The sequence below is a fragment of the Taeniopygia guttata genome, chromosome 22, assembly GCF_048771995.1.
Source record: "Taeniopygia guttata chromosome 22, bTaeGut7.mat, whole genome shotgun sequence".
NCBI lineage: Eukaryota > Metazoa > Chordata > Aves > Passeriformes > Estrildidae > Taeniopygia > Taeniopygia guttata.
The window spans coordinates 1,960,668-1,983,598 of record NC_133047.1 but is presented as its reverse complement, the minus strand read 5'-3'; the positions used below and the strand labels follow the sequence as shown (position 1 = coordinate 1,983,598).

Sequence of the window (22,931 nt, the reverse complement as noted above, 5' to 3'; positions counted from 1 at the left end):
CGGGGAGAGAGGCAGGGGATGGTTTTTGGGAGGAGGGGTCGCTCCGCGGAGCTCAGCCGGATGCTGACGGCGGGATGCGGAGCGCCCTGCCCGGGAAGCGGAGGGAGCCGGTGCCGTGCAGCAGAGCGGGGAGCAGCAGCAGCAGAGCGGGGTGTCGCCGTCCCCCCACCCCGGTAACGCCACCCGAGGGGTGCAGCACCGGGGGCCGAGCACATCCCTGTCCCCAGCGGGACCCCACGCCATTTGGGGAGCCCCTGAGAGCACCCCTAGAGCTGAAGTAGGAGCCAATTGCCCCCCAAAAAGAGGAGAAAACCCCCCAAAATGTGCTGCCAGCCAGGCTGCCTGTGGCTGGAGGGTTTTGGGACCAGTGGCTGCACCCCCGGCGTGGGCGAGGGAAGCGTTAGCGGCGGTTTGGGGGTGCACGGGGGGGCTGGCTGGGTGAGCGAGGCCAGGGGACGCCCGTGCTGGGGCCGGGCAGCTCTACCTGAGAAGAAATGGGCTTTGAAGCCCTTTTTGGAGACGGTGTTGTCGGACTTGAACTCGATCCTCATGTTGTTGTACTGGGAGGTGATGACATCGGGCTTCTCAGCGCCGCAGAACTTCCCGTGCAGCTTGGAGTCGGCCGTGAGCCCGCTGCGCACCTCCACGAAGTCATATTTGCACACCTGGGTGGGTGACACGGGGCTGGGGACATGGCGGTGCCACCCCGGGGGCTGCTGGCTGTGCCGGGGGCGGCAGGGTGGCACAGAGAGGTGCTGCCCCCCAGACTCACATCGTTGCCCTCGGTCTCGAAGAAGTCGAACTGGAGGGAGATGCGGTACTGGGTGGGCGCCACCAGCTGCCAGATGCAGTTCTTGTTGGGGGGATACTCCTTGGGCCACCCCGGGCTGGTGATGGAGCCGTTGAGCTTGGTGAGGAAACCTCCGCAGGCGGCTGCAGGGCGGCACCACCAGCGCCCGTCACCTCCACGGGGATGCATCAAGGGGCACACAGAGGGGTTTTGGGTTGGTCTCGGGGGGCACTCACCCTCGCAGCGGCGTTTATCGGCCGCCAGCTCGTAGCCGGGGTCGCAGGCACACTTGTAGCTGCCCAGGGTGTTGACGCAGCGCTGCTCGCAGCCGCCGTTGTTGGGCCGGGAGCACTCGTCCATCTCTGGGCAGGGCAGGGGGGGTGAGCGGCCAGGGGGCTGCCACCCCCCCAGCACCCCCCGCAGCACCCCAAAAACCTTTGAAGAAGTTGACGGCGAAGCCGGCCTTGTTGATGGAGCCGTCGGAGACGAATTTCATCCAGAGCTTGTTGGAGGTGCTCTTGATGTCGTCGGGCTTGTCGTAGCCGCAGTAGCGGCCGATGAGGCTGCTCGAGTCGCTGCTGCCGTCCCGGATCTCCAGGTAGTCGTAGGCGCAGCTGTCGTGACGCTCGATCTGGCGGGGTGCACAACAGACAGCCCCCAGTAATTAATGCAAGAAGGCTCGTCAATAATTGTTATTAAAAAACCCAGTGTTCTTTTATATCTTAGCTCGCTACAGGTTGACCTGATTAGCCCCAGTAATTAATATAAGAAGGCTGGTCAATAATCATTATTAAAAAACCCATTTTTTTTATATCTTAGTTCGCTACAGGTTGACCTGATCAGCCCCCAGTAATTAATATAAGAAGACTGGTCAATAATCGTTACTAAAAAACCCATTGTTCTTTTATATCTTAGTTCACTACAGGTTGACCTGATCAGCCCCTAGTAATTTATATAAGAAGTCTGGTCAATAATTGTTACTAAAAAATCCATTGTTCTTTTATATCTTAGTTCGCTACAGGTTGACCTGATCAGCCCCCAGTAATTAATATAAGAAGGCTGGTCAATAATTGTTACTAAAAAATCCATTGTTCTTTTATATCTTAGTTCGCTACAGGTTGACCTGATCAGCCCCCAGTAATTAATGCAAGAAGGCTGGTCAATAATCTTTATTAAAATTCCCATTGTTCTTTAATATCTTAGTTCGCTACAGGTTGACCTGATCAGCCCCTAGTAATTAATATAAGAAGACTGGTCAATAATCGTTATTAAAAAACCCATTTTTTTTATATCTCAGTTCGCTACAGGTTGACCTGATCAGCCCCAAGTAATTTATATAAGAAGTCTGGTCAATAATCGTTATTAAAAAACCCATTGTTCTTTTATATCTTAGTTCGCTACAGGTAGACCTGATTAGCCCCCAGTAATTAATATAAGAAGACTGGTCAATAATCGTTATTAAAAAACCCATTTTTTTTTATATCTTAGTTCACTACAGGTTGACCTGATCAGCCCCCAGTAATTAATGCAAGAAGGCTGGTCAATAATCATTATTAAAATTCCCATTGTTCTTTCATATCTTAGTTCGCTACAGGTTGACCTGATCAGCCCCTAGTAATTTATATAAGAAGTCTGGTCAATAATCGTTATTAAAAAACCCATTGTTCTTTTATATCTTAGTTCGCTACAGGTTGACCTGATTAGCCCCTAGTAATTAATATAAGAAGGCTGGTCAATAATTGTTACTAAAAAATCCAGTGTTTTTTTATATCTTAGTTCACTACAGGTTGACCTGATCAGCCCCCAGTAATTAATATAAGAAGGCTGGTCAATAATCGTTATTAAAAACCCCATTTTTTTTTATATCTTAGTTCGCTACAGGTTGACCTGATCAGCCCCTAGTAATTTATATAAGAAGTCTGGTCAATAATCATTATTAAAAAACCCATTGTTTTTTTATATCTTAGTTCACTACAGGTTGACCTGATTAGTCCCCAGTAATTAATATCAAAAGGCTGGTCAATAATCGTTATTAAAAAACCCAGTGTTTTTTTATATCTTAGTTCACTACAGGTTGACCTGATCAGCCCCCAGTAATTAATATCAAAAGGCTGGTCAATAATCGTTATTAAAAAACCCAGTGTTTTTTTATATCTTAGCTCGCTACAGGTTGACCTGATCAGCCCCTAGTAATTAATATAAGAAGGCTGGTCAATAATCGTTATTAAAAAAACCATTTTTTTTTATATCTTAGTTCGCTACAGGTTGACCTGATTAGCCCCCAGTAATTAATATAAGAAGACTGGTCAATAATCGTTATTAAAAAACCCAGTGTTTTTTTATATCTTAGTTCGCTACAGGTTGACCTGATTAGCCCCCAGTAATTAATATAAGAAGACTGGTCAATAATCGTTATTAAAAAACCCAGTGTTCTTTTATATCTTAGTTCACTACAGGTTGACCTGATCAGCCCCTAGTAATTTATATAAGAAGTCTGGTCAATAATCATTACTAAAAAACCCAGTGTTCTTTTATATCTTAGCTTGCTACAGGTTGACCTGATTAGCCCCCAGTAATTAATATAAGAAGGCTGGTCAATAATCGTTATTAAAAACCCCATTGTTTTTTTATATCTTAGTTCGCTACAGGTTGACCTGATCAGCCCCTAGTAATTTATATAAGAAGTCTGGTCAATAATCATTATTTAAAAACCCATTGTTTTTTTATATCTTAGTTCGCTACAGGTTGACCTGATCAGCCCCTAATAATTAATATAAAAAGGCTGGTCAATAATCGTTATTAAAAACCCAGTGTTTTTTATATCTTAGTTCGCTACAGGTTGACCTGATTGGTCCTTTAATTAAAACGCCATCACCGTTGGTTAATGAGGAAACCACGCTTGGGTTAAAGGAATTGCACACGTGCACAGCACCCGGCGCAGCAAGTGAAGATGAGAATTGTTTCTCATTTTTTCTCGGATTTCCTCACAGCCTTTTCCCAGAAGGACGCCTGGGAAAGTCGCGTTTGTCTCTGCTGCCACAAACGGGGGTGTTTTCATCCCAGCACCCCCAAACCCTCCCCACCTCTGTCACGCGGGGAAACTGAGGCACAGAGCCCCAAGCCCACCCTACGGGAGCACCGGGATGAGGAGACGATGATGAGATGAGGACCCTGACCCACCTCGAAGGACTGGAAGGTCAATCCCACGTGGTAGCCCTCGGACACGGTGATTTTCCAGACGCACACCTTGCTGGGCCGATAGTCGTCGGGGTAGTTGGGGGACTGGATGTGGCCGTTGTCCTTCTTGACGTCCCCCCCGCAGATGGCTGGAAGGGAGGAGCAGCAGCCTGAGCCCCCCCAGGCCCCCCTGGCCCCCCGGGCCCCCCTGCTCCCCCCTACCTTCGTAGACGGCGAAGAAACCTTTGCCCACCCAGTTGCTGCTGCTGCGGAATTCCACCCACAGGCGGCTGTCGGTGGAGATGATGGGCTCGGGCAGCTTGTTCCCGCAGAACCTGCCTGGGGAGGAAGGCGTGCTGGGGCTGCCGTGCTGGGACCTTCCTCTTCCTCACTGCTGCCTCCTCTTCTTCACTGCCACCTCCTCTTCCTCACTGCTGCCTCCTCTTCCTCACTGTCACCTCCTCTTCCTCACTGTCACCTCCTCTTCTTCACCGCTGCCTCCTCTTCCTCACCGCTGCCTCCTCTTCCTCACTTCTGCCTCCTCTTCCTCACTGCCGCCTCCTCTTCCTCACTGCCATCTCCCCTTCATCACTGCTGCCTCCTCTTCTTCACTGCTGCCTCCTCTTCCTCACTGCCATCTCCCCTTCATCACTGCTGCCTCCTCTTCCTCACCGCTGCCTCCTCTTCCTCCTCACTGACATCTCCAGATCCTCACTGCCACCTCTTTTTCCTCATCACCACCTCCTCTTCCTCACCACCATCTCCTCTTCCTCCTCACCACCTCCTCTTCTTCACTGTCACCTCCCTTTTCCTCACTGCCACCTCCTCTTCCTCACTGTCTCCTCCTCTTCCTCACCGCCACCTCCTCCGGGTCCCCCCCTCCCCTTTCCAGCCTAAAGCCAAAGGCTTCTCCCTCCTCCCTCCGCCTTTTCCGGCTGTTTCACTCCCGCTGCTGATTCCAGGGGACTTGGGAATCCTGGGATTTGGGGAACATCCAGCTCGAGGGGACGGGACTGGGATCCTGGAATGTCCCTGGGGAACATCACAGGGATGGGACGAGGATCCTGGAATCTCCCTGGGGAACATCCAACTCCTCGGGGTGGGACCAGGACACTGGGGAACACCACAGGGATGGGACAGGGACCCTGGAATCTCCCTGGGGAACATCCAGCTCATGGGGATGGGACTGGGATCCCGGAATCTCCCTGGGGAACATCACAGGGACGGGACTGGGATCCTGGAATCTCCTTGAGGGACATCCAGCTCCTCAGGGTGGGAGTGGGACACTGGGGAACACCACAGGGACGGGACAGGGACCCCGGAATCTCCCTGGGGAACATCACGGGGATGGGATGAGGACCCTGGAATCTCCCTGGGGAACATCCAGCTCATGGGGATGGGACTGGGATCCTGGAATCTCCCTGGGGAACATCACGGGGACGGGATGAAGACCCGGAATCTCCCTGGGGAACATCCAGCTTGTGGGGATGGAACTGGGATCCTGGAACCTCCCTGGGGACATCCAGCTCCTCAGGATGGGACTGGGACACTGGGGAACACCACAGGGACGGGACAGGGATCCCGGAATCTCCCTGGGGAACATCACAGGGATGGGACTGGGATCCTGGAATCTCCCTGGGGAACATCACAGGGATGGGATGAGGACCCCGGAATCTCCCTGGGGAGCATCCAGCTCATGGGGATGGGACTGGGATCCTGGAATCTCCCTGGGGAACATCACAGGGATGGGATGAGGACGCCGGAATGCCCCTGGGAACATCCAGCTCCTCAGGGTGGGACTGGGACACTGGGGAACACCACAGAGATGGGACTGGGACCCCAGTATCTCCCTGGGGAACATCACAGGGACGGGATGAGGACCCCGGCATCTCCCTGGGGAACATCACAGGGATGGGACTGGGATCCCGGAATCTCCCTGGGGAACATCACGGGGAGGGGACTGGGATCCTGGAATGTCCCTGGGGAACACCACAGGGATGGGACAGGCGCCCTGAAATCTCCCTGGGGAACATCACAGGAATGGGATGAGGACCCCGGAATCTCCCTGGGGAACATCCAGCTCCTCGGGGTGGGACTGGGACACTGGGGAACATCACAGGGATGGGACTGAGATCCCGGAATCTCCCTGGGGAACATCATGGGGATGGGAAAAGGACCCCGGAATCTCCCTGGGGAACACCACAGGGATGGGATGAGGACCCCGGAATCTCCCTGGGGAACACCACAGGAATGGAACTGGGATCCTGGAATCTCCCTGGGGAACACCACACGGATGGGACTGGGATCCTGGAATCTCCTTGAGGGACATCCAGTTCCTCAGGGTGGGACCAGGACACCGGCATCTCTTGGGGAACATCACAGGGATGGGATGAGGACCCCAGAATCTCCCTGGGGAACATCCAGCTCCTCGGGGTGGGACTGGGACACTGGGGAACACCACAGGGATGGGACAGGGACCCCGGAATCTCCCTGGGGAACATCACAGGGATGGGACTGGGATCCTGGAATGTCCCTGGGGAACACCACAGGGATGGAACTGGGGTCCTGGAATCTCCCTGGGGAACATCATGGGGATGGGATGAGGACCCCGGAATCTCCCAGGGGAACATCCAGCTCATGGGGATGGGACTGGGACACTGGGGAACATCACAGGGATGGGAAAAGGACCCTGGAATCTCCCTGGGGAGCATCCAGCTCCTCGGGGTGGGACCAGGACACTGGGGAACACCACAGGGACGGGAGAGGGACCCCAGAATCTCCCTGGGGAACATCACAGGGATGGGATGAGCACCCCGGAATCTCCCTGGGGAGCATCCAGCTCATGGGGATGGGACTGGGATCCTGGAATCTCCTTGAGGGACATCCAGCTCCTCAGGGTGGGAGTGGGACACTGGGGAACACCACAGGGACGGGACTGGGATCCCGGAATCTCCCTGGGGAACATCCATCTCCTCGGGGTGGGACCAGGACACTGGGGAACACCACAGGGATGGGACAGGGACCCTGGAATCTCCCTGGGGAACATCACGGGGACAGGACTGGGATCCTGGAATCTCCCCGGGGAACATCACGGGGATGGGACTGGGATCCTGGAATCTCCCTGGGGAACACCACAGGGACAGGACTGGGATCCCGGAATCTCCCTGGGAACATCACAGGGACGGGACAGGGATCCTGGAATCTCCCTGGGGAAAATCACGGGGACGGGACTGGGATCCCAGAATCTCCCTGGGGACATCCAGCTCCTCAGGGTGGGACTGGGACACTGGGGAACACCACAGGGATGGGACTGGGATGCTGGAATCTCCCTGGGGACATCATGGAGATGGGACTGGGATCCTGGAATCTCCTTGGGGAACATCACAGGGACAGGACTGGGATCCTGGAATCTCCCTGGGGAAGATCATAGGGATGGGATGAGGACCCTGGAATCTCCCTGGGGAACATCCATCTCCTCGGGGTGGGAGCGAGCCCCCGGCCCTCCCCGGGCAGAGCTGTGCCACCCAGCTGGATCATCCAGACTGGTCTCACTGCTGTGGGCTAAACTGGGAGCTCCATTCACCCCAAGAACCCCTCTGGGGGGGTCATCCCCCCTCCCCAGGACTTTGGGGTGTCAGGCGGGCAGGGAGGGGGGCAGAGGGATCCCCTGGCCCCGCTGCCGGCCCGGGGTGGTCCCGGGGGGCAGGAGGAGCGGGCAGGAGGCCCCGGGTTGTTACCTCGCAGCGTGGCCTTTCTCCAGAACCCGTCTCTCACCTCCACGTAGTCGTACCAGCACAGGCGGCTTCGGTACAGGTCCAGGGTGGTGAAATTCAGGATGATCTGAGGGGGGAAGGAGCAGGAAGGGAGCGGGGTGAGCTCCCCACACCCCACATCTGCCAGGGGGAGACGGGGGGAGATGGGGGAACCCGCCCTGCCCGGAGCGTCCCACCCCACAGCGGGGTGCTGGCACTCGGGACACCCCAAAACAGGGCTGGAAGGATGCTGGCACTCGGGGCACCCCAAAACAGCCCTGGGAGGATGCTGGGACTCGGAGCACCCCAAAACAGGGCTGGAAGGATGCTGGGACTCGGAACACCCTAAAACAGGGCTGGGAGGGTGCTGGCACTCCGGGCACCCCAAAACAGGGCTGGGACTTGGGACACCCCAAAACAGGGCTGGGAGGGTGCTGGGGCTCAGGACACCCCAAAACAGGGCTGGCACTCGGGGCACCCCAAAACAGGGCTGGGAGGGTGCTGGCACTCAGGACACCCCAAAACAGGGCTGGGAGGGTGCTGGCACTCAGGACACCCCAAAACAGGGCTGGGAGGATGCTGGCACTTGGGACACCCCAAAACAGGGCTGGGACTCGGGACACCCCAAAATAGGACTGGGAGGATGATGGGGCTCAGGACACCCCAAAACAGGGCTAGGAGGATGCTGGCACTCAGGGCACCCCAAAACAGGGCTGGGAGGGTGCTGGCACTCGGGGCACCCCAAAACAGCCCTGGGAGGGTGCTGGGGCTCGGGGTACCCCAAAACAGGGCTGGGAGGGTGCTGGGACTCGGGGCACCCCAAAACAGGGCTGGGAGGATGCTGGGACTCGGGGCACCCCAAAACAGGGCTGGGAGGATGCTGGGACTCGGGGCACCCCAAAACAGGGCTGGGACTTGGGACACCCCAAAACAGGGCTGGGAGGGTGCTGGGACTCGGGGCACCCCAAAACAGGGCTGGGAGGATGCTGGGACTCGGGGCACCCCAAAACAGGGCTGGGACTCGGGGCACCCCAAAACAGGGCTGGGACTCGGGACACCCCAAAATAGGACTGGGAGGATGATGGGACTTGGGACACCCCAAAACAGCCCTGGGACTCAGGACAGGAGGGCTGGCAGAGGGTGGGAGCTGGGATGCTGGACTTGGGACACCCCAAAACAGGGCTGGGAGGATGCTGGGGCTCAGGACACCCCAAAACAGGGCTGGGACTCGGCAGAGGAGGGCTGGCAGAGGGTGGGAGCTGGGATACTGGGACTCGGGACACCCCAAAATAGGACTGGGAGGATGCTGGGACTCAGGACACCCCAAAACAGGGCTGGGAGGGTGGTGGGGCTCAGGACACCCCAAAACAGGGCTGGGACTCGAGGCTGGGAGCCCACACCCCCGCAGTCGGTACCTTCTCTCCGGGGGTGACCGAGATCCTCCAGACGCAGTGCATGTGCGCCGAGTATCCGTTGGGGAATTCCGGCGAGGAGAAGTTGCCCTGGCTGTCCTGGAGTGTCTCCCCACAAGCTGCAGAGGGAGAAAAGTGGGGTTCAGACCCCTCCAGGGAAACCCCCCACAGCAGGAAGGGCATCACTGCCTTCACCCCCATCCCCAGCGCCTTCTACCCACCCGAATTCCCAGCCCTGAGAGCCAAAATAAAAATGAATCACGGCCATCCCCAACCCTCCCTGGAGCGGCTCCCATGACGCACCTCCAAGGCCCCGGGATCCTTGGGGGATTTTTTGAGGTGATTTCTTTGGGGGATGTTCTTTGCAGGATGTTCTTTGGGGGATTTCTTTGGGGGATGTATTTGGGGGATGTTCTTTGGGGGATTTCTTTAGGGGATGTTCTTTCGGGGATGTTCTTTGCTGGATGCTCTTTGGGGGATTTTTTGGGGGGATTTCTTTGGGGGATTTCTTTGGGGGATGTTCTTTGGGGGATGTTCTTTGCTGGATGCTCTTTGGGGGATTTTCTTTGCTGGATGCTCTTTGGGGGATTTTCTTTGCTGGATGTTCTTTGGGGGATTTCTTTGGGGGACGTTCTTTGGGGGATGTTCTTTGGGGGATGTTCTTTGGGGGACGTTCTTTGGGGGATGTTCTTTGGGGGATGTTCTTTGCTGGATATTCTTTGGGGGATTTCTTTGGGGGATTTCTTTGGAGGATTTCTTTGGGGGACTTCTTTGGGGGATGTTCTTTGGGGGACTTCTTTGGGGGATTTTTTTGGGGGATTTCTTTGGAGGATTTCTTTGAGGGATGTTCTTTGAGGGGATTTCTTTGGGGGATGTTCTTTGGGTGATTTCTCTGGGGGATGTTCTTTGCTGGATGCTCTTTGGGGGATTTCTTTGGGGGAAGATCTTTGGGGGATTTCTTTGGGGGATGCACTTTGGGGGATTTCTTTGGAGGATGTTCTTTGGGGGATGTTCTTTGCTGGATGTTCTTTGGGGGATGTATTTGGGGAATTTCTTTGAGGGATTTCTTTGGGGCATTTCTTTGGAGGATTTCTTTGGGGGATTTCTTTGGGGGATTTCTTTGGGGGATTTCTTTGGGGGATTTATTTGGGGGATTTCTTTGGGGGATTTATTTGGGGCATTTCTTCGGGGCATTTCTTTGGGGGATTTCTTTGGGGGATGCTCTTTGGGGGATTTATTTGGGGCATTTCTTTGGGGGATGTTCTTTGGGGGATTTCTTTGGGGGATGCTCTAGGGGGATTTCTTTGGGGGATTTCTTTGGGAGATGTTCTTTGCTGGATGTTCTTTGGGGGATTTTTTGAGGCGATTTCTTTGGGGGATTTCTTTGGGGGATGTTCTTTGGGGGATTTCTTCGGGGCATTTCTTTGGAGGATTTCTTTGGGGGATTTCTTTGGGGGATGCTCTAGGGGGATTTCTTTGGGGGATTTCTTTGGGGGATTTCTTTGGGGGATGTTCTTTGCTGGATGCTCTTTGGGGGATATTCTTTGGGGGATGTTCTTTGGGGGATGTTCTTTGGGGGATTTCTTTGGGGGATGTTCTTTGGGGGATGTTCTTTGGGGGATGTTCTTTGGGGGATTTCTTTGGGGGATGTTCTTTAGGGGATTTCTTTGGGGGATTTCTTTGGAGGATTTCTTTGGGGGACTTCTTTGGGGGATGTTCTTTGGGGGACTTCTTTGGGGGATGTTCTTTGCTGGATGATCTTTGGGGGATTTCGTTGGGGGATTTCTTTGGGGGATGTTCTTTGGGGGATTTCTTTGGGGGATGTTCTTTGGGGGATTTCTTTGGGGGATGTTCTTTGCTGGATGCTCTTTGGGGGATTTCTTTGGGGGATGTTCTTTGGGGGATTTTTTTGGGGAATGTTCTTTGGGGGATGCTCTTTGGGGGATTTCTTTGGGGGATGTTCTTTGGGGGACGTTCTTTGGGGGATTTCTTTGCTGGATGCTCTTTGGGGGATATTCTTTGGGGGATTTCTTCAGGGCATTTCTTTGGAGGATTTCTTTGGGGGATGTTCCTTGGGGGATTTCTTTGAGAGATTTCTTTGGGGGATTCTCTTTGGGGGATGTTCTTTGGGGGATGTTCTTTGGGGGATTTCTTTGGGGGATTTCTTTGGGGGAAACACTGCGAAAAAAGCCGCTGGAAACCTGGCCTCACTGCCTTTTTCCCCTCCTCGAAGGGGGCACTTGCGATCCACAGAAGCTTTTTCTGGGGAGGCTTTTCCATTTTTTTTTCTTTTTTCCTTTGCTCCAAACTAATCACTTTTCCTGCTCTCCCGAAGGCGGCACAGCCGTGGGGCCCTGACAAAGGTTTCTCTTTTCCAGGCTGCTAATTAGTGGCTGGAATTAAGCGGGAGCCAAACTCCTTGCAGATGTTGCCAGCGTCTGCTGTCGGGGGGACTGGTGGCAGCCACCCCCTCCCCAGCCTGGGACAATGCCACCAGTCCAGTCCCCGAGCCCTGCCAGGTGACAGCGGAGCTCTGCTCACCCTCTGCTCCAACCCCGCGGGGATTTTGGGTGCTCTGATGGGCTCAGGATGTCCCATCCCACCTCATCCAAACCCTTCTGGGCGCTGGGGTGGGGTGGAAAAGGCTCCTGGAGGAGGTTCTGAAGAGGTTTTGGTCCCCAAGGTGGTTGTGGGGTCAGAGGAGGCTCCCAGGGGATGCTCGTGGGGGAATGGTTTTTTGAGGATTTTTCAGGGCGATGATCTTGGAAGATCCTCTGGGGCGGGGGGGATGCTTTTCCCTTGAAGGATTCTTTTTAGGAATTTTAGGAATTCTCTGGGGAGATACTATTTGAAGGATTTTTTGGGAGACTTTTTTGGGAGATGCTCTTTGAAGGATTTTTGGGGATGCTTTTCCCTTGAAGGATCCTTTTGTAGGAATTCTCTGGGGGGATGCTCTTTGTAGGATTTTTTGGGGGATGCTCTTGCAGGAGGATCTGGGGGCAGACGCTCTTCGAAGGACTTTTCGGGAGATTTTTTTGGGAGATGCTCTTTGTAGGATTTTTTGGGGCGCTTTTCCCTTGAAGGATTCTTCTGTAGGAATTCTCTGGGGAGATGCTCTTTGTAGGATTTTTTGGGGGATGCTCTTGCAGGAGGATCTGGGGGGAGACGCTCTTCGAAGGACTTTTTGGGAGATTTTTTTGGAAGACGTTGTTTGTAGGATTTTTTGGGGATGCTTTTCCCTTGAAGGATTCTTTTGTAGAAATTCTCTGGGGAGACACTCTTTGAAGGATTTTTCAGGAGTTTTTTTTTGGGGGATGCTCTTTGTAGGATTTTTTGGGGCACTTTTCCCTTGAAGGATTCTTTTGTAGGAATTCTCTGGGGAGATGCTCTTTGTAGGATTTTTTGGGGGATGCTCTTGCAGAGGATCTGGGGGGAGATGCTCTTTGAAGGATTTTTCGGGAGATTTTTTTGGGGGATGCTCTTTGTAGGATTTTTTGGGGTGGTTTTCCCTTGAAGGATTCTTTTGTAGGAATTCTCTGGGGAGATGCTCTTTGAAGGATTTTTCGGGAGATTTTTTTGGGAGATGCTCTTTGTAGGATTTTTTGGGGGATGCTCTTACAGGAGGATCTGGGGGCAGACGCTCTTCGAAGGACTTTTCGGGAGATTTTTTGGGGGATGTTCTTTGTAGGATTTTTTGGGATGCTTTTCCCTTGAAGGATCCTTTTGTAGGAATTCTCTGGGGGGAGATGCTCTTTGAAGGATTTTTCGGGAGTTTTTTTTTGGGAGACGCTCTTTGAAGGATTTTTTGGGGTGGTTTTCCCTTGAAGGATTCTTTCGTAGGAATTCTCTGAGGGGAGATGCTCTTTGAAGGATTTTTTGGGAGATATTTTTTTTGGGAGGTGCTCTTTGGAGGATGTTATTGGAGGATTATTTTGGGGAATGCTCTTGGGGGATGTTCTTTGGGAGATGCTCTGACCAGGAGTACTCTTTGGGGGATTTTATTGGGGGGATTTCTTTGTGGGATTTCTTTGGGGGATGTTCTTTGCTGGATGCTCTTTGGGGGATTTCTTTGGGAGATTATTTTTGGGGGATTTCTTTGGGGGATTTTTTTGGGGGATGTTCTTTGTTGGATGCTCTTTGGGGGATTTCTTTGGGAGATTATTTTTGGGGGATTTCTTTGGGGGATTTCTTTGGGGGATGTTCTTTGCTGGATGCTCTTTGGGGATGTTCTTTGGGGGATTTTTTTGGGGGATTTCTTTGGGGGATGCTCTTTGCTGGATGTTCTTTGGGGGATTTCTTTGGGGGATGTTCTTTGGGGGATTTCTTTGGGAGATTATTTTTGGGGGATTTCTTTGGGGGATTTCTTTGGGGGATGTTCTTTACTGGATGCTCTTTGGGGGATTTCTTTGGGAGATTATTTCTGGGGATGCTTTTGGAGGATTTTTTGAAGGCTGCTCCGAGAAGAGGCTCTGGAGAGGATTTTTTGGGACAACGCTCTGGGGGGATGCTCTTTTCTCGGAGGAGTGGGAACAGAGGGCAGCCAAGGACACCCCCACAGAGGCAGATTCTGCTCACAGCCCCCCAAAGTACCACGGGTGGAGGAAACCACCTCGAACACTCTTTAGGGAATCCCACAGCAGCAAGGACCCCAAAACCACCAGAAACAGGGAATCCATCCAGGACGACGCCACTTTTGCCCAGATTTGAGATGAAGATTTGCCAAGATTTGTATTTCCTGAGTGTTTCCCAGGAAATACAACTCCAGGGCCGCTCCCCGGGGCTCTCTGTGCCCTCGGGGTGGTGGCACTCACCTGGGCAGCGGTAGAGCTTGCGGGCCTGGGCGATGTCCCCTTTGCTGAGCCGTGTCCTCTGGCCGATGGCGGGACGGACGCCGTTGACGTCGTATTTGGGCAGGATGGTGTCCAGGAAGATGCCCCTGGGGCAGGAAAGGGATGAGCCGGGTGGGAATCACCAGCCCTGCGGCCTCACCGCCAGGGGAAGGATGCTAAAAACAGGCTGGCTAATTAAAGCAGCCTGGCTAATTAAATCCTGTGGGCTGGTGAGTCAGCGGTGGAGGTGAGCGTGGGGACAGCGATCCCCTGCTCCGGGAAGGGGTTTCACCCCACCCAGAATGGAAATCGTTTTTGGAGGGAATCAACTCTGCCCACAGCTGGTAACCACCCTCAGGGGTTGGGACCACGGTGCTGTTGTCCCCAAGATGTGAGGGGACAGCGGGGGACACCCCAGGCCGTACCTGGAGAAGGTGTTCCTGGCGTAGTGCATGATGCTGTCGAAGTCGTAGGTCTCCCCCAGCGACTCCACCTCCTCCGGCTCCATCTTGAGGAAGTTGTACTCCTGCCCTGTGGGGGCCAGGATGGGGGCTCTGCCAGGGGGACCCCAAATTCGGCAGCACCCCACCGCAGGGATGAAGAGGAGGAGGAGGAGGAGGAGGAGGAGGAGGAGGAGGGAAGCTCATCCCCACCTGGCTGGATGTTCTCCCGGATGATGGAGACGTGGTCATCCCGGTCGGGGCGCGTGTGCTCGTGCCAGAAGCCGATGACGTGGCCCAGCTCGTGCACCACGATGCCGAATTTGTCGCAGTTTTTGCCGATGGAGATGGCCTGGGGTCCCCCTCCTCGGCGGCCCACGTAGGAGCAGCACCTGCAGGGAGGAACCAGGTGATTCCCACCTCTCATCCCGGCGTTCCCCAGCCGGGGGGATCGTGGCAGGGGTCCCACAAAACTCTGGGCACGTGGGAATTACCCCTGTTGGATTATATATTAGATTATATATACATTATATATTAGAAATTATGTGTACTATATTTACAATAATGTGCTAATATTTATTATTTATGTTGAATAGTGTGTCTTTAGTTTAAATTAATAGAAAAATGTTAACATTACTAAGAATATGGAGGTAAGGAAGAAGAAGGAGGAAGAATAGGATCAGGCTCACTTTCTTTTATTTTAGAATTTTTGACCCCTTTGTACAAAGTAAAATTTCTTTGTATAGGTGTTAAAACCCCCCTGTACAACATTAAAAAATTTTATTTTTTAATTTGTGACTACTTTTACTATACTATTTAACTCTTTGTGACTGCTTATTTTATTTTCAAAGTTGGTAATTTATTTTATGGTTTAAACTTAAGATTACAGCTGTTTTTAGCTGCTTGTTAGGGTCTAAAATGCTTCTGACTAAGGCTTGGAACTTCTAAAAATGTCTGAGGGACATTTTGAGTTCCGACAGCGGCAGGGGTCCCACAAAACTCTGGGCACGTGGGAATCACCCCGATACAGAACTTCGTCCATCCTGCCACGGTGAGGAACTCCAGCCTCAGCTCTGCCTGGGAACCGGGAGAGCCTGGCTGCTGGCACGGGATGGCACAGCACGGCATGGCACAGCTGTACCACCCTGGATGCCATGCCCTGCACCCATGGGTGCCCACCCAGCTCCCTGGAGCCATGCCCTGCGCTCTGGAGCCGGGCTCAGGGTTGGCGCCCACGCAGGGGCTCCCATTGCAGGGAAATCCTTCTCCTCACCACCATCTGCTTGGCCAGGGCCGTGCCCTGACGTGTGAAGACGCTGAGCTCGTCCAAACCGCTGTTTCCTTTGGCTCAACCCCGCTGCAAGCCCGGGCTGGTGCCGCACCGCCAACCTCATCCCCCGTTGGCGAGCGCCGAGCTCTGGCACCTCACAGACCCCAAAACCCACCCCAAACCCTGGGCCAGGCCCTGGAGCAGCCCAGGACGTACCCACAGGGCCGGTAGGTGAACACGATGTAGCTGTCCTCGTCGTTGCGCTCCAGGAAGGTGACACAGGTGTGCTTCTCCCAGTGGCGCATGGCCTGCCGGAAGATGGCTCGCTGGCTGCCTGCGGAGGGGCGGCGTGCGGGGTCAGCCCGGTGGGGAAACTGAGGCACGGCGGGGTTGGGCACCCCTCGGCCGGCCGCCACTCACCGCTGAAGTTGCCGCTGATGACGTAGGGGATGACCCCGTCCGGCCACACTCGCTCGGGCCGGGACGTGGCGGCGCGGCGGCTCCGTGCCCGCTGCCGGCCCTGGCGGTGCCCGGCGTGGCCCGGCCGGGCGCTGGTGGCGTTGCTGCCTGTGGGGATGGGGAGGGGGTCAGCAGGGGCGGCCCCCAGGGATGGAGGTGGGCTGGGGGTGCTGGGGGCACGGCGGTACCTGAGGAGTTGGGGGGCAGGCGGGTGATGGTGTGACGGGACAGGTCCACCACCCGCTCCACCTGGAAGAGCTGCAGGTCCTCCTCGTCCAGGGCGATGTCGCCCAGGAAGGCGGCTGGGAGGGGAAGAGGAGGTGTGAATCCTCCTTTGTGGATCCTAAATCCCGTCGGGCGCCTTTCCCCAACCTCCCCATGCCTGGCAAACCCCGAAGATGAAGGCAAACCCTTCCTCCTCCCCCTCCTCCTCCTCCTCCTCCTCTCTCTCCTTCAGCTGAGCGTGCTGCTGGCCGGGCTCCCCCTGCTCCCCAGCAGCTGGAGCCAGCCCCGCTCTCACATCTGGATCCCATCAAACCCATCCACCACTTTTTAGGCTTTCTATTATTATTTGTGTTGCAAGACTGCCTTTCTTTCCCGGGATTTTTTGCTGGCTTTAGGACCCCCTTCCTGCCTGGCTCTTGCCCCCCAGCCCGGTTCGAGCTCCGACAGCCCCGGGGATGCTCCAACCGGTGACCTCGGAGGCATCTGGGCCAGGAAATTCCTGCAGGAGCGGGGCCGGGACCCCCCCTCCAACACCCTTTGGCATCCCCGGGCTGGGGGACATAACCCTGCTCATAACCCTTCCTCCTCCTCCTCATCCTCCTCCTCCGGGACTCGGGGCCGCGGGACACGCGCGGTGCTTGGCCGGCTCCGAGCCCCGGGGACGCGGCGGCTCCTGAGGAAACACCGGGGTTGGGAGCCCCCTCCTACACTTTTTAGCATCCCCGGGCTGGAGGACATAACCCTGCTCACAACCCTTCCTCCTCATCCTCCTCATCCTCCTCATCCTCGGGGCCGCGGGACATGTGTGGCGCTTGGTTGGCCTCGATCCCCGGCGACTCCTGCGGAAACGCCGAGGTTGGGACAACCCCTCCGACACCTTTTAGCATCCCGGGGCTGGAGGACATAACCCTGCTCACAACCCTTCCTCCTCCTCCTCATCCTCCTCCTCCTCATCCTCGGGGCCGCGGGACACGCGCGGCGCTTGGCCGGTCCCGCGCCCCGGGGCCACCGGGGCTGGCGGAGGTCAGGCCGCGGTTCCTCAGCAGTTTTGGGGGGTACCTGGGGAGAGCAGAGGGTGCCTGGAACCCCCAGACCCCGCCAGCCCTCGCACGGGCAGCGGGAGGAGCGGGGCGGCCGCAGCAGCTCGGGGGATGAGGGCGAGCGCAGCCAAGGTCGCGCTCCAAATGGATCCCAAAAGAGCCACTAATTACGAAGGCAAGGCGGGACAATTAGGATAAGCCGGAGAGGTCCAGAAAGCCGGCGCGGGGTGAGAGGAGCAGCCACGGGATCAGAGGAGCAGACTGGATCCCATCCCTCCCCACGGCCAAACCTCGCTCCAGCGGTCCGTGGAGCGCTTTGGGGAGACGGAGCCCCGGTTTGGGGGTGTCCCCAGCGCTGCACCCCACCGCGGGACGCTCTGGGGTGGAGAGCAGAGGGAAGAGCAAACAAGCCGGGGCCGGCACCTCCCCTGGCACGGCCAGGCTGCAATTTGAGGGCAGAGCAGAGGCAGGAGCCCGGCCCGGCCTCCCCGCACCCTCCCCGGGGCCGGGAGCGACGTGTCCGAACGGGCAGCGCGGGGGAGGACCGGGGCCGGGGAGCGGGACGAGCAGCCCGTGCCAAGAGCCGCGTGGAAAAGACAAGGGAAAGTTAAGCTCGCTTAGAGCCGAGTGATATAGAAACCATATGTGAGGGATTTGGGAGACGTGAGAGAGCCGGGCAGGCCAGCCCGGGGATGCGGGGCTGCTTTTCCCGGAGCTTTCGGGACACGGGGGACGGTGGACGGTGGCTCCCGGAGGGGCCCGGGGGTGCCCCGGGGCTGTGGGGGTGCCCCGGGGCTGTGGGGGTGTCCCGGGGCTGTGGGGGTGCCCCGGGGCTGTGGGGGTGCCCCGGCAGCGATCCCTGCACGGACACGCCGGGGCCAAGCCCAGAATATCGGGTTGAGAAATTCCAGGGTGCTCCGGGCTCCGGTCACGTCCTCCTCCCACGTGTACCCGTGGAATGAGGTGACGCGTGGGGGATTTTGGGGGGGTCTCTGCTGGCTGAAAGCCCCCAGACTCGGTGAAGCTCCACGAGGGGCTTCCCTGGGGACGCCGCCACGCCGCTGCCACTTGTCCCTTCCCTGCTCGTGTGGAGAGGCGGAGGGGACGCCCTGCAAGTGAAGGGGACACCCTGAAAGAGAGGGGGACCCCCTGCAAGCAAAGGGGACCCCCTGAAAGAGAGGGGGACCCTCTGCAAGTGAGGGGGACTCCCTGCAAGAGAGGGGGACCCCCTGAAAGAGAGGGGGACCCTCTGCAAGTGAGGGGGACTCCCTGCAAGTGAAGGGGATCCCCTGAAAGAGAGGGGGACCCCCCGAAAGAGAGGGGGACCCTCTGCAAGAGAACGGGACGCCCTGCAAGGGAGGGGGACCCTCTGCAAGTGAGGGGGACCCCCTGCAAGTGAAGGGGACCCCCTGCAAGTGAAGGGGATGCTCTGCAAGTGAAGGGGACCCCCTGCAAGTGATGAGGACTCTCTGCAAGTGAGGGGGACCCCCTAAAAGAGAAGGGGACCCCGTAAAAGAGAGGGGGACCTCCTGAAAGAGAGGGGGACACCCTAAAAGAGAGTGGGACCCTCTGGAAGTGAGGATGCGGTGCCAGGGGGGAGGATGCGGTGCCGGGGGGAGGATGCGGTGCCAGGGGGGAGGATGCGGTGCCAGGGGGAGGATGCGGTGCCAGCAGGGGGGAGGATGCGGTGCCAGCGGGACTCCAGCCCCAAGGCCAGGCGTGGGGCACGGAGCAGTCAGGAGTGAAGGAAAGGAGGGGGGATCATGCCAGCTCCATGCTGGCACACCCCTGCCGCCCCCCAGAACACAACAAACCCTGTGGGAGCTGCTCCCACGGAGCTCTTCCCCCTCCTCTCTGCTGTTTGACTTTTTGCGCTGTGTTTTCTTTCGGGTTCTCGGAAGGGTGATGTAACCCCGGGGCCGAGGCTTTAGACAAACAAGGTTTTGCACTCGGAGCCGGGCCAAACCCCTCAGTGCCCCATCGCGATCCCACGGGCACCTCCTGCCCGCTCGGGGCTCCGGGGATGCCCCTGCAGGTCCTGTCAGGGATGCAGGAGCTCAGCATCCCCCTGGGCACGGTGACCTCTCTGGCGTGGCTGGGATTTTGGGATCAGCCTGACCTCGGGCCCCACCAGGGTTAGGAACCGTGTTGCAGGAAAAATACGATAAAACCGGCGGTGGGAAGAGGCCGGGGTGCGAACGCGATGTTCTGCTGAGCCGGGAAAAGCAAACAGAGCCCTGGGGAAGCCTTGGCAGGGCGGGCGGGCGGCAGATAAACAGCGCGGGATCAGATTCCAGGTCCGGCTGGGGCAGGGGAGGCTCCTGCAGGGCAGGAGGGACCCTCACCCCCGCCAAAATCCCACCAGAGAGTGGGAAAAATCCTCCTGTGGGTGTCAGCAGGGCTTGAAGGCCACCAGGCTCTCATCCCTGTGAAGATCCCACAAAAGGGTGGGGAAAATCCTCCTGTGGGTCTCAGCAGGGCTTGAAGGACAGGAGGGGCTCTCATCCCTGCCAAGATCCCACCAGAGGGTGGGAAAAATCCTCCTGTGGGTCTCAGCAACCCTTGAAGGACAGGAGGGACCCTCACCCCTGTGAAGATCCCACAAAAGGGTGGGAAAAATCCTCCTGTGGGTCTCAGCAGGGCTTGAAGGACAGGAGGGACCCTCATCCCTGCCAAAATCCCACCAGAAGGTGGGAAAAATCCTCCTGTGGATGTCAGCAGGGCTTGAAGGCCACCAGGCTCTCATCCCTGTGAAGATCCCACAAAAGGGTGGGGAAAATCCTCCTGTGGGTGTCAGCAACCCTTGAAGGACAGGAGGGACCCTCATCCCCACCAAAATCCCACCAGAAGGTGGGAAAAATCCTCCTGTGGGTGTCAGCAGGGCTTGAAGGACAGGAGGGACCCTCACCCCTGTGAAGATCCCACAAAAGGGTGGGAAAAATCCTCCTGTGGGTGTCAGCAGGGCTTGAAGGCCACCAGGCTCTCATCCCTGTGAAGATCCCACAAAAGGGTGGGGAAAGTTCTCCTGTGGGTGTCAGCAACCCTCGAAGGACAGGAGGGACCCTCACCCCTGTGAAGATCCCACAAAAAGGCACCAGGTGGAGAATCCCCTCAGCCTTGTGCAGGTCCCACAGGCGCTTGCAGGTTCCCGAGCAGGAGGATTCTCATCCCTGCGTGGGTACCAGGAGCCCACTCAGGACACTGTGGGCAGCGTGGGCCCAGCCCAGCACCCCTGAGAGCTTCAGCAGCTCCAGCCCAGCACCCCTGAGAGCTTCAGCAGCTCCAGCACCCCAAACCTCGCCGCGAGTCCCGAGCATCCCCCCGCCGCAGGCAGGACTCGGGATGCGGGAGGAGCGGGGATGGAACCGTGGAAATGAGACCTTAAAGAGGCTCAGCTGGGCTTGGAAAGGCGCGGAACCCCCGGAGCAGCAGCAGCAGCAGCACCCCACGGGCTGCCGGAGCCTTTAAATATGTCAGGAATGCTCCGCGCACCGCCCCTCGCCCCCGCACGCCGGCCCAGCTGCGCGGCACAACACGCCGGGGCCGCGGCCCGACCGGGGGGACCCCTCTGCTTTGGGGGTCCCTTGGCCCCGGGAGTCTACCGTGCCCTCAGCTTTGGGGGTCCCCTAGCTCCGGGAGTCTCCCTGCCCTCTGCTCCGGGGGTCCCCTGGCCCCGGGGGTCTGTTCTGGGGGGTCCCCTGGCCCTGGGAGTCTGCTTTGGGGGTCCCCTGGCCCAGAGAATCTGCCCTGTCCTCTGCTTTGGGGGTCCCCTGGCCCTGGGGGTCTGCTCTGGGGGGTCCCCTGGCTCTGGGGGTCTCCCTGCCCTCTGTTCTGGGGGTCCCCTGGTCCTGGGGATCTGCCCTGCCCTCTGTTCTGGGGGGGTCCCCTGGCCCTCGGGCTCTGGTCGGGGGGTCCCCTGGCCCCGGAGGTCTGCTTTGGGGGTCCCCTAGCCCTAGGGGTCTGCCCTGCCCTCTGTTCTGGGGTCCCCTGGTCCCAGGGGTCTGCTTTGGGGGTCCCCCTGGTCCTAGGGGTCTGCCCTGCCCTCTGTTCTGGGGGTCCCCTGGTCCTGGGAGTCTGCCCTGCCCTCTGCTCTGGGGGTCCCCTGGCCCTGGGGATCTGCTTTGGGGGTCCCCTGTCCCGGGGGTCTGCTTTGGGGGGTCCTCTGGCCCCGAGGATCTGCCCTGCCCGCGGTGGGGGCAGGCTGGGGAGGTGGGAGGATGCCGAACATCCCGGGGGTTTGGGCATCCCGGGGGTTTGAGCATCCCGGGGGTTTGAGCATCCCGGGGGTTTGAGCATCCCGGGGGTTTGAGCATCCCGGGGCGTTTGGGCATTGTGGGGGTTTGAGCATCCCGGGTGTTTTGGGCATCCCGGGTGTTTTGGGCACCCCGGGGATTTGGGCATCCCGGGGGTTTGGGGCTGGGGGGAGCAGCCGGGTCCCCACAAACACACCCCGGGACAGGGGGGACAGGCCGGGGGGGAAGCAGCCCCTCTGCTGCCCCCCAGCCCCGGCCCAGCCCCTCTCCCGGTGCCCCCCAGGAGGAGGATTTGCTTTCCCAGAGCCCCTTCCCCAGCAGATCAGCGGGCACAAAGCAGGAATTCAAACCTCGGAGGCCGAGCCTGGGAGCCAGGCCAGATCACGGCTTGGGGAAACTGAGGCACGGGGAGATAAAGGCACGGGGCAAGCCCCAAGAGCTCAGATATCCATCACGGCCATCCCCACCTCCTGCTGCCCGGCTGGAGCATCCTTTTGGCAGCCTGGATTTTGGGATGGCCGGGGCTGTGCCAGCACCCACAGCTGGGGAAGGCAGAGAGGCTCCAGCACAACCTCCAAGCTGGAGGGACGATCCCAATCCCGAATTCCCTCCGGTGCAAGGCACATCCTCCCTCCGCCAACGCTTCCCACAGCCAAATTCCCTCCCCAGCCCTGGGCAGCGGCGTTCAGGCTCCAGCCAAGCCCTTTGCCTGCTCCGGGCCATGAAATGAGCACCTCATGGAGCCTCTAATAAATTCCAGGGGGCAGGTTGGGAGTTGGAGCACTCCAGGGGAGCCTTTTCCTTCTGCTCCTCATCTTCTGTGGCAGCAAAAGGAGGAAAAACTCCCGCGGGGCTCGGCGGGGAGGATGTGCAGGGAGCGAGGTCCCCCCTCGTCCCCTCCGCACAGCCGGGCACCGAGGAAAACACATCCCGGGCCAAGAGCGCCGGTCCCTGTGAAAGGGAGAGCTGCTGGAAAGGAAAATATTTGGGAATTGCGGTGCCAAGGGGATGCCGAGGGGGTTGTTGTCGCTTTGGAGAGGAGCCTGGTGGCTCCCCTGGTGGCTGCGGGGACAGGGAATGGAGATGGGGACGGGCCTGACACCCAACTCCACACATGTGGGGCATCCCCGGGGCTCTTCTGTCCCACTCCAAAGGGCTCCCAGACCTCTGGAGCTGTGAACATCCCCCTGTGGGGCTCAGCAGGGCTTGAAGGACACCAGGTATCCCCCAGCTATCCCCGGGGCTCTCCTGTCCCGCTCCCCAGCTCTACCAAAGGACTCCCAG

The 22,931-nt window shown here is 57.5% G+C and overlaps 1 protein-coding gene across 2 annotated transcripts in view; it reads right to left on the bottom strand.

The window, feature by feature from the left end:
- The window catches only part of BMP1 (bone morphogenetic protein 1), a 33,756-nt gene that overhangs the window by 6,213 nt on the left and 4,612 nt on the right, over positions 1-22,931 (bottom strand). For both annotated transcript variants that reach the window (XM_032752233.3, XM_032752232.3), the window contains exons 2-15: positions 16,318-16,431; positions 16,091-16,237; positions 15,887-16,004; positions 14,614-14,792; positions 14,386-14,491; positions 13,943-14,067; positions 9,135-9,250; positions 7,705-7,807; positions 4,190-4,306; positions 3,971-4,116; positions 1,226-1,421; positions 1,027-1,152; positions 773-933; positions 485-665 (exon numbers count right to left, since the gene is read on the bottom strand). In XM_032752233.3, coding sequence (XP_032608124.3) covers positions 485-665; positions 773-933; positions 1,027-1,152; positions 1,226-1,421; positions 3,971-4,116; positions 4,190-4,306; positions 7,705-7,807; positions 9,135-9,250; positions 13,943-14,067; positions 14,386-14,491; positions 14,614-14,792; positions 15,887-16,004; positions 16,091-16,237; positions 16,318-16,431 — 1,935 coding nt within the window. The remainder of the gene's footprint in view (positions 1-484; positions 666-772; positions 934-1,026; positions 1,153-1,225; positions 1,422-3,970; positions 4,117-4,189; positions 4,307-7,704; positions 7,808-9,134; positions 9,251-13,942; positions 14,068-14,385; positions 14,492-14,613; positions 14,793-15,886; positions 16,005-16,090; positions 16,238-16,317; positions 16,432-22,931) is intronic.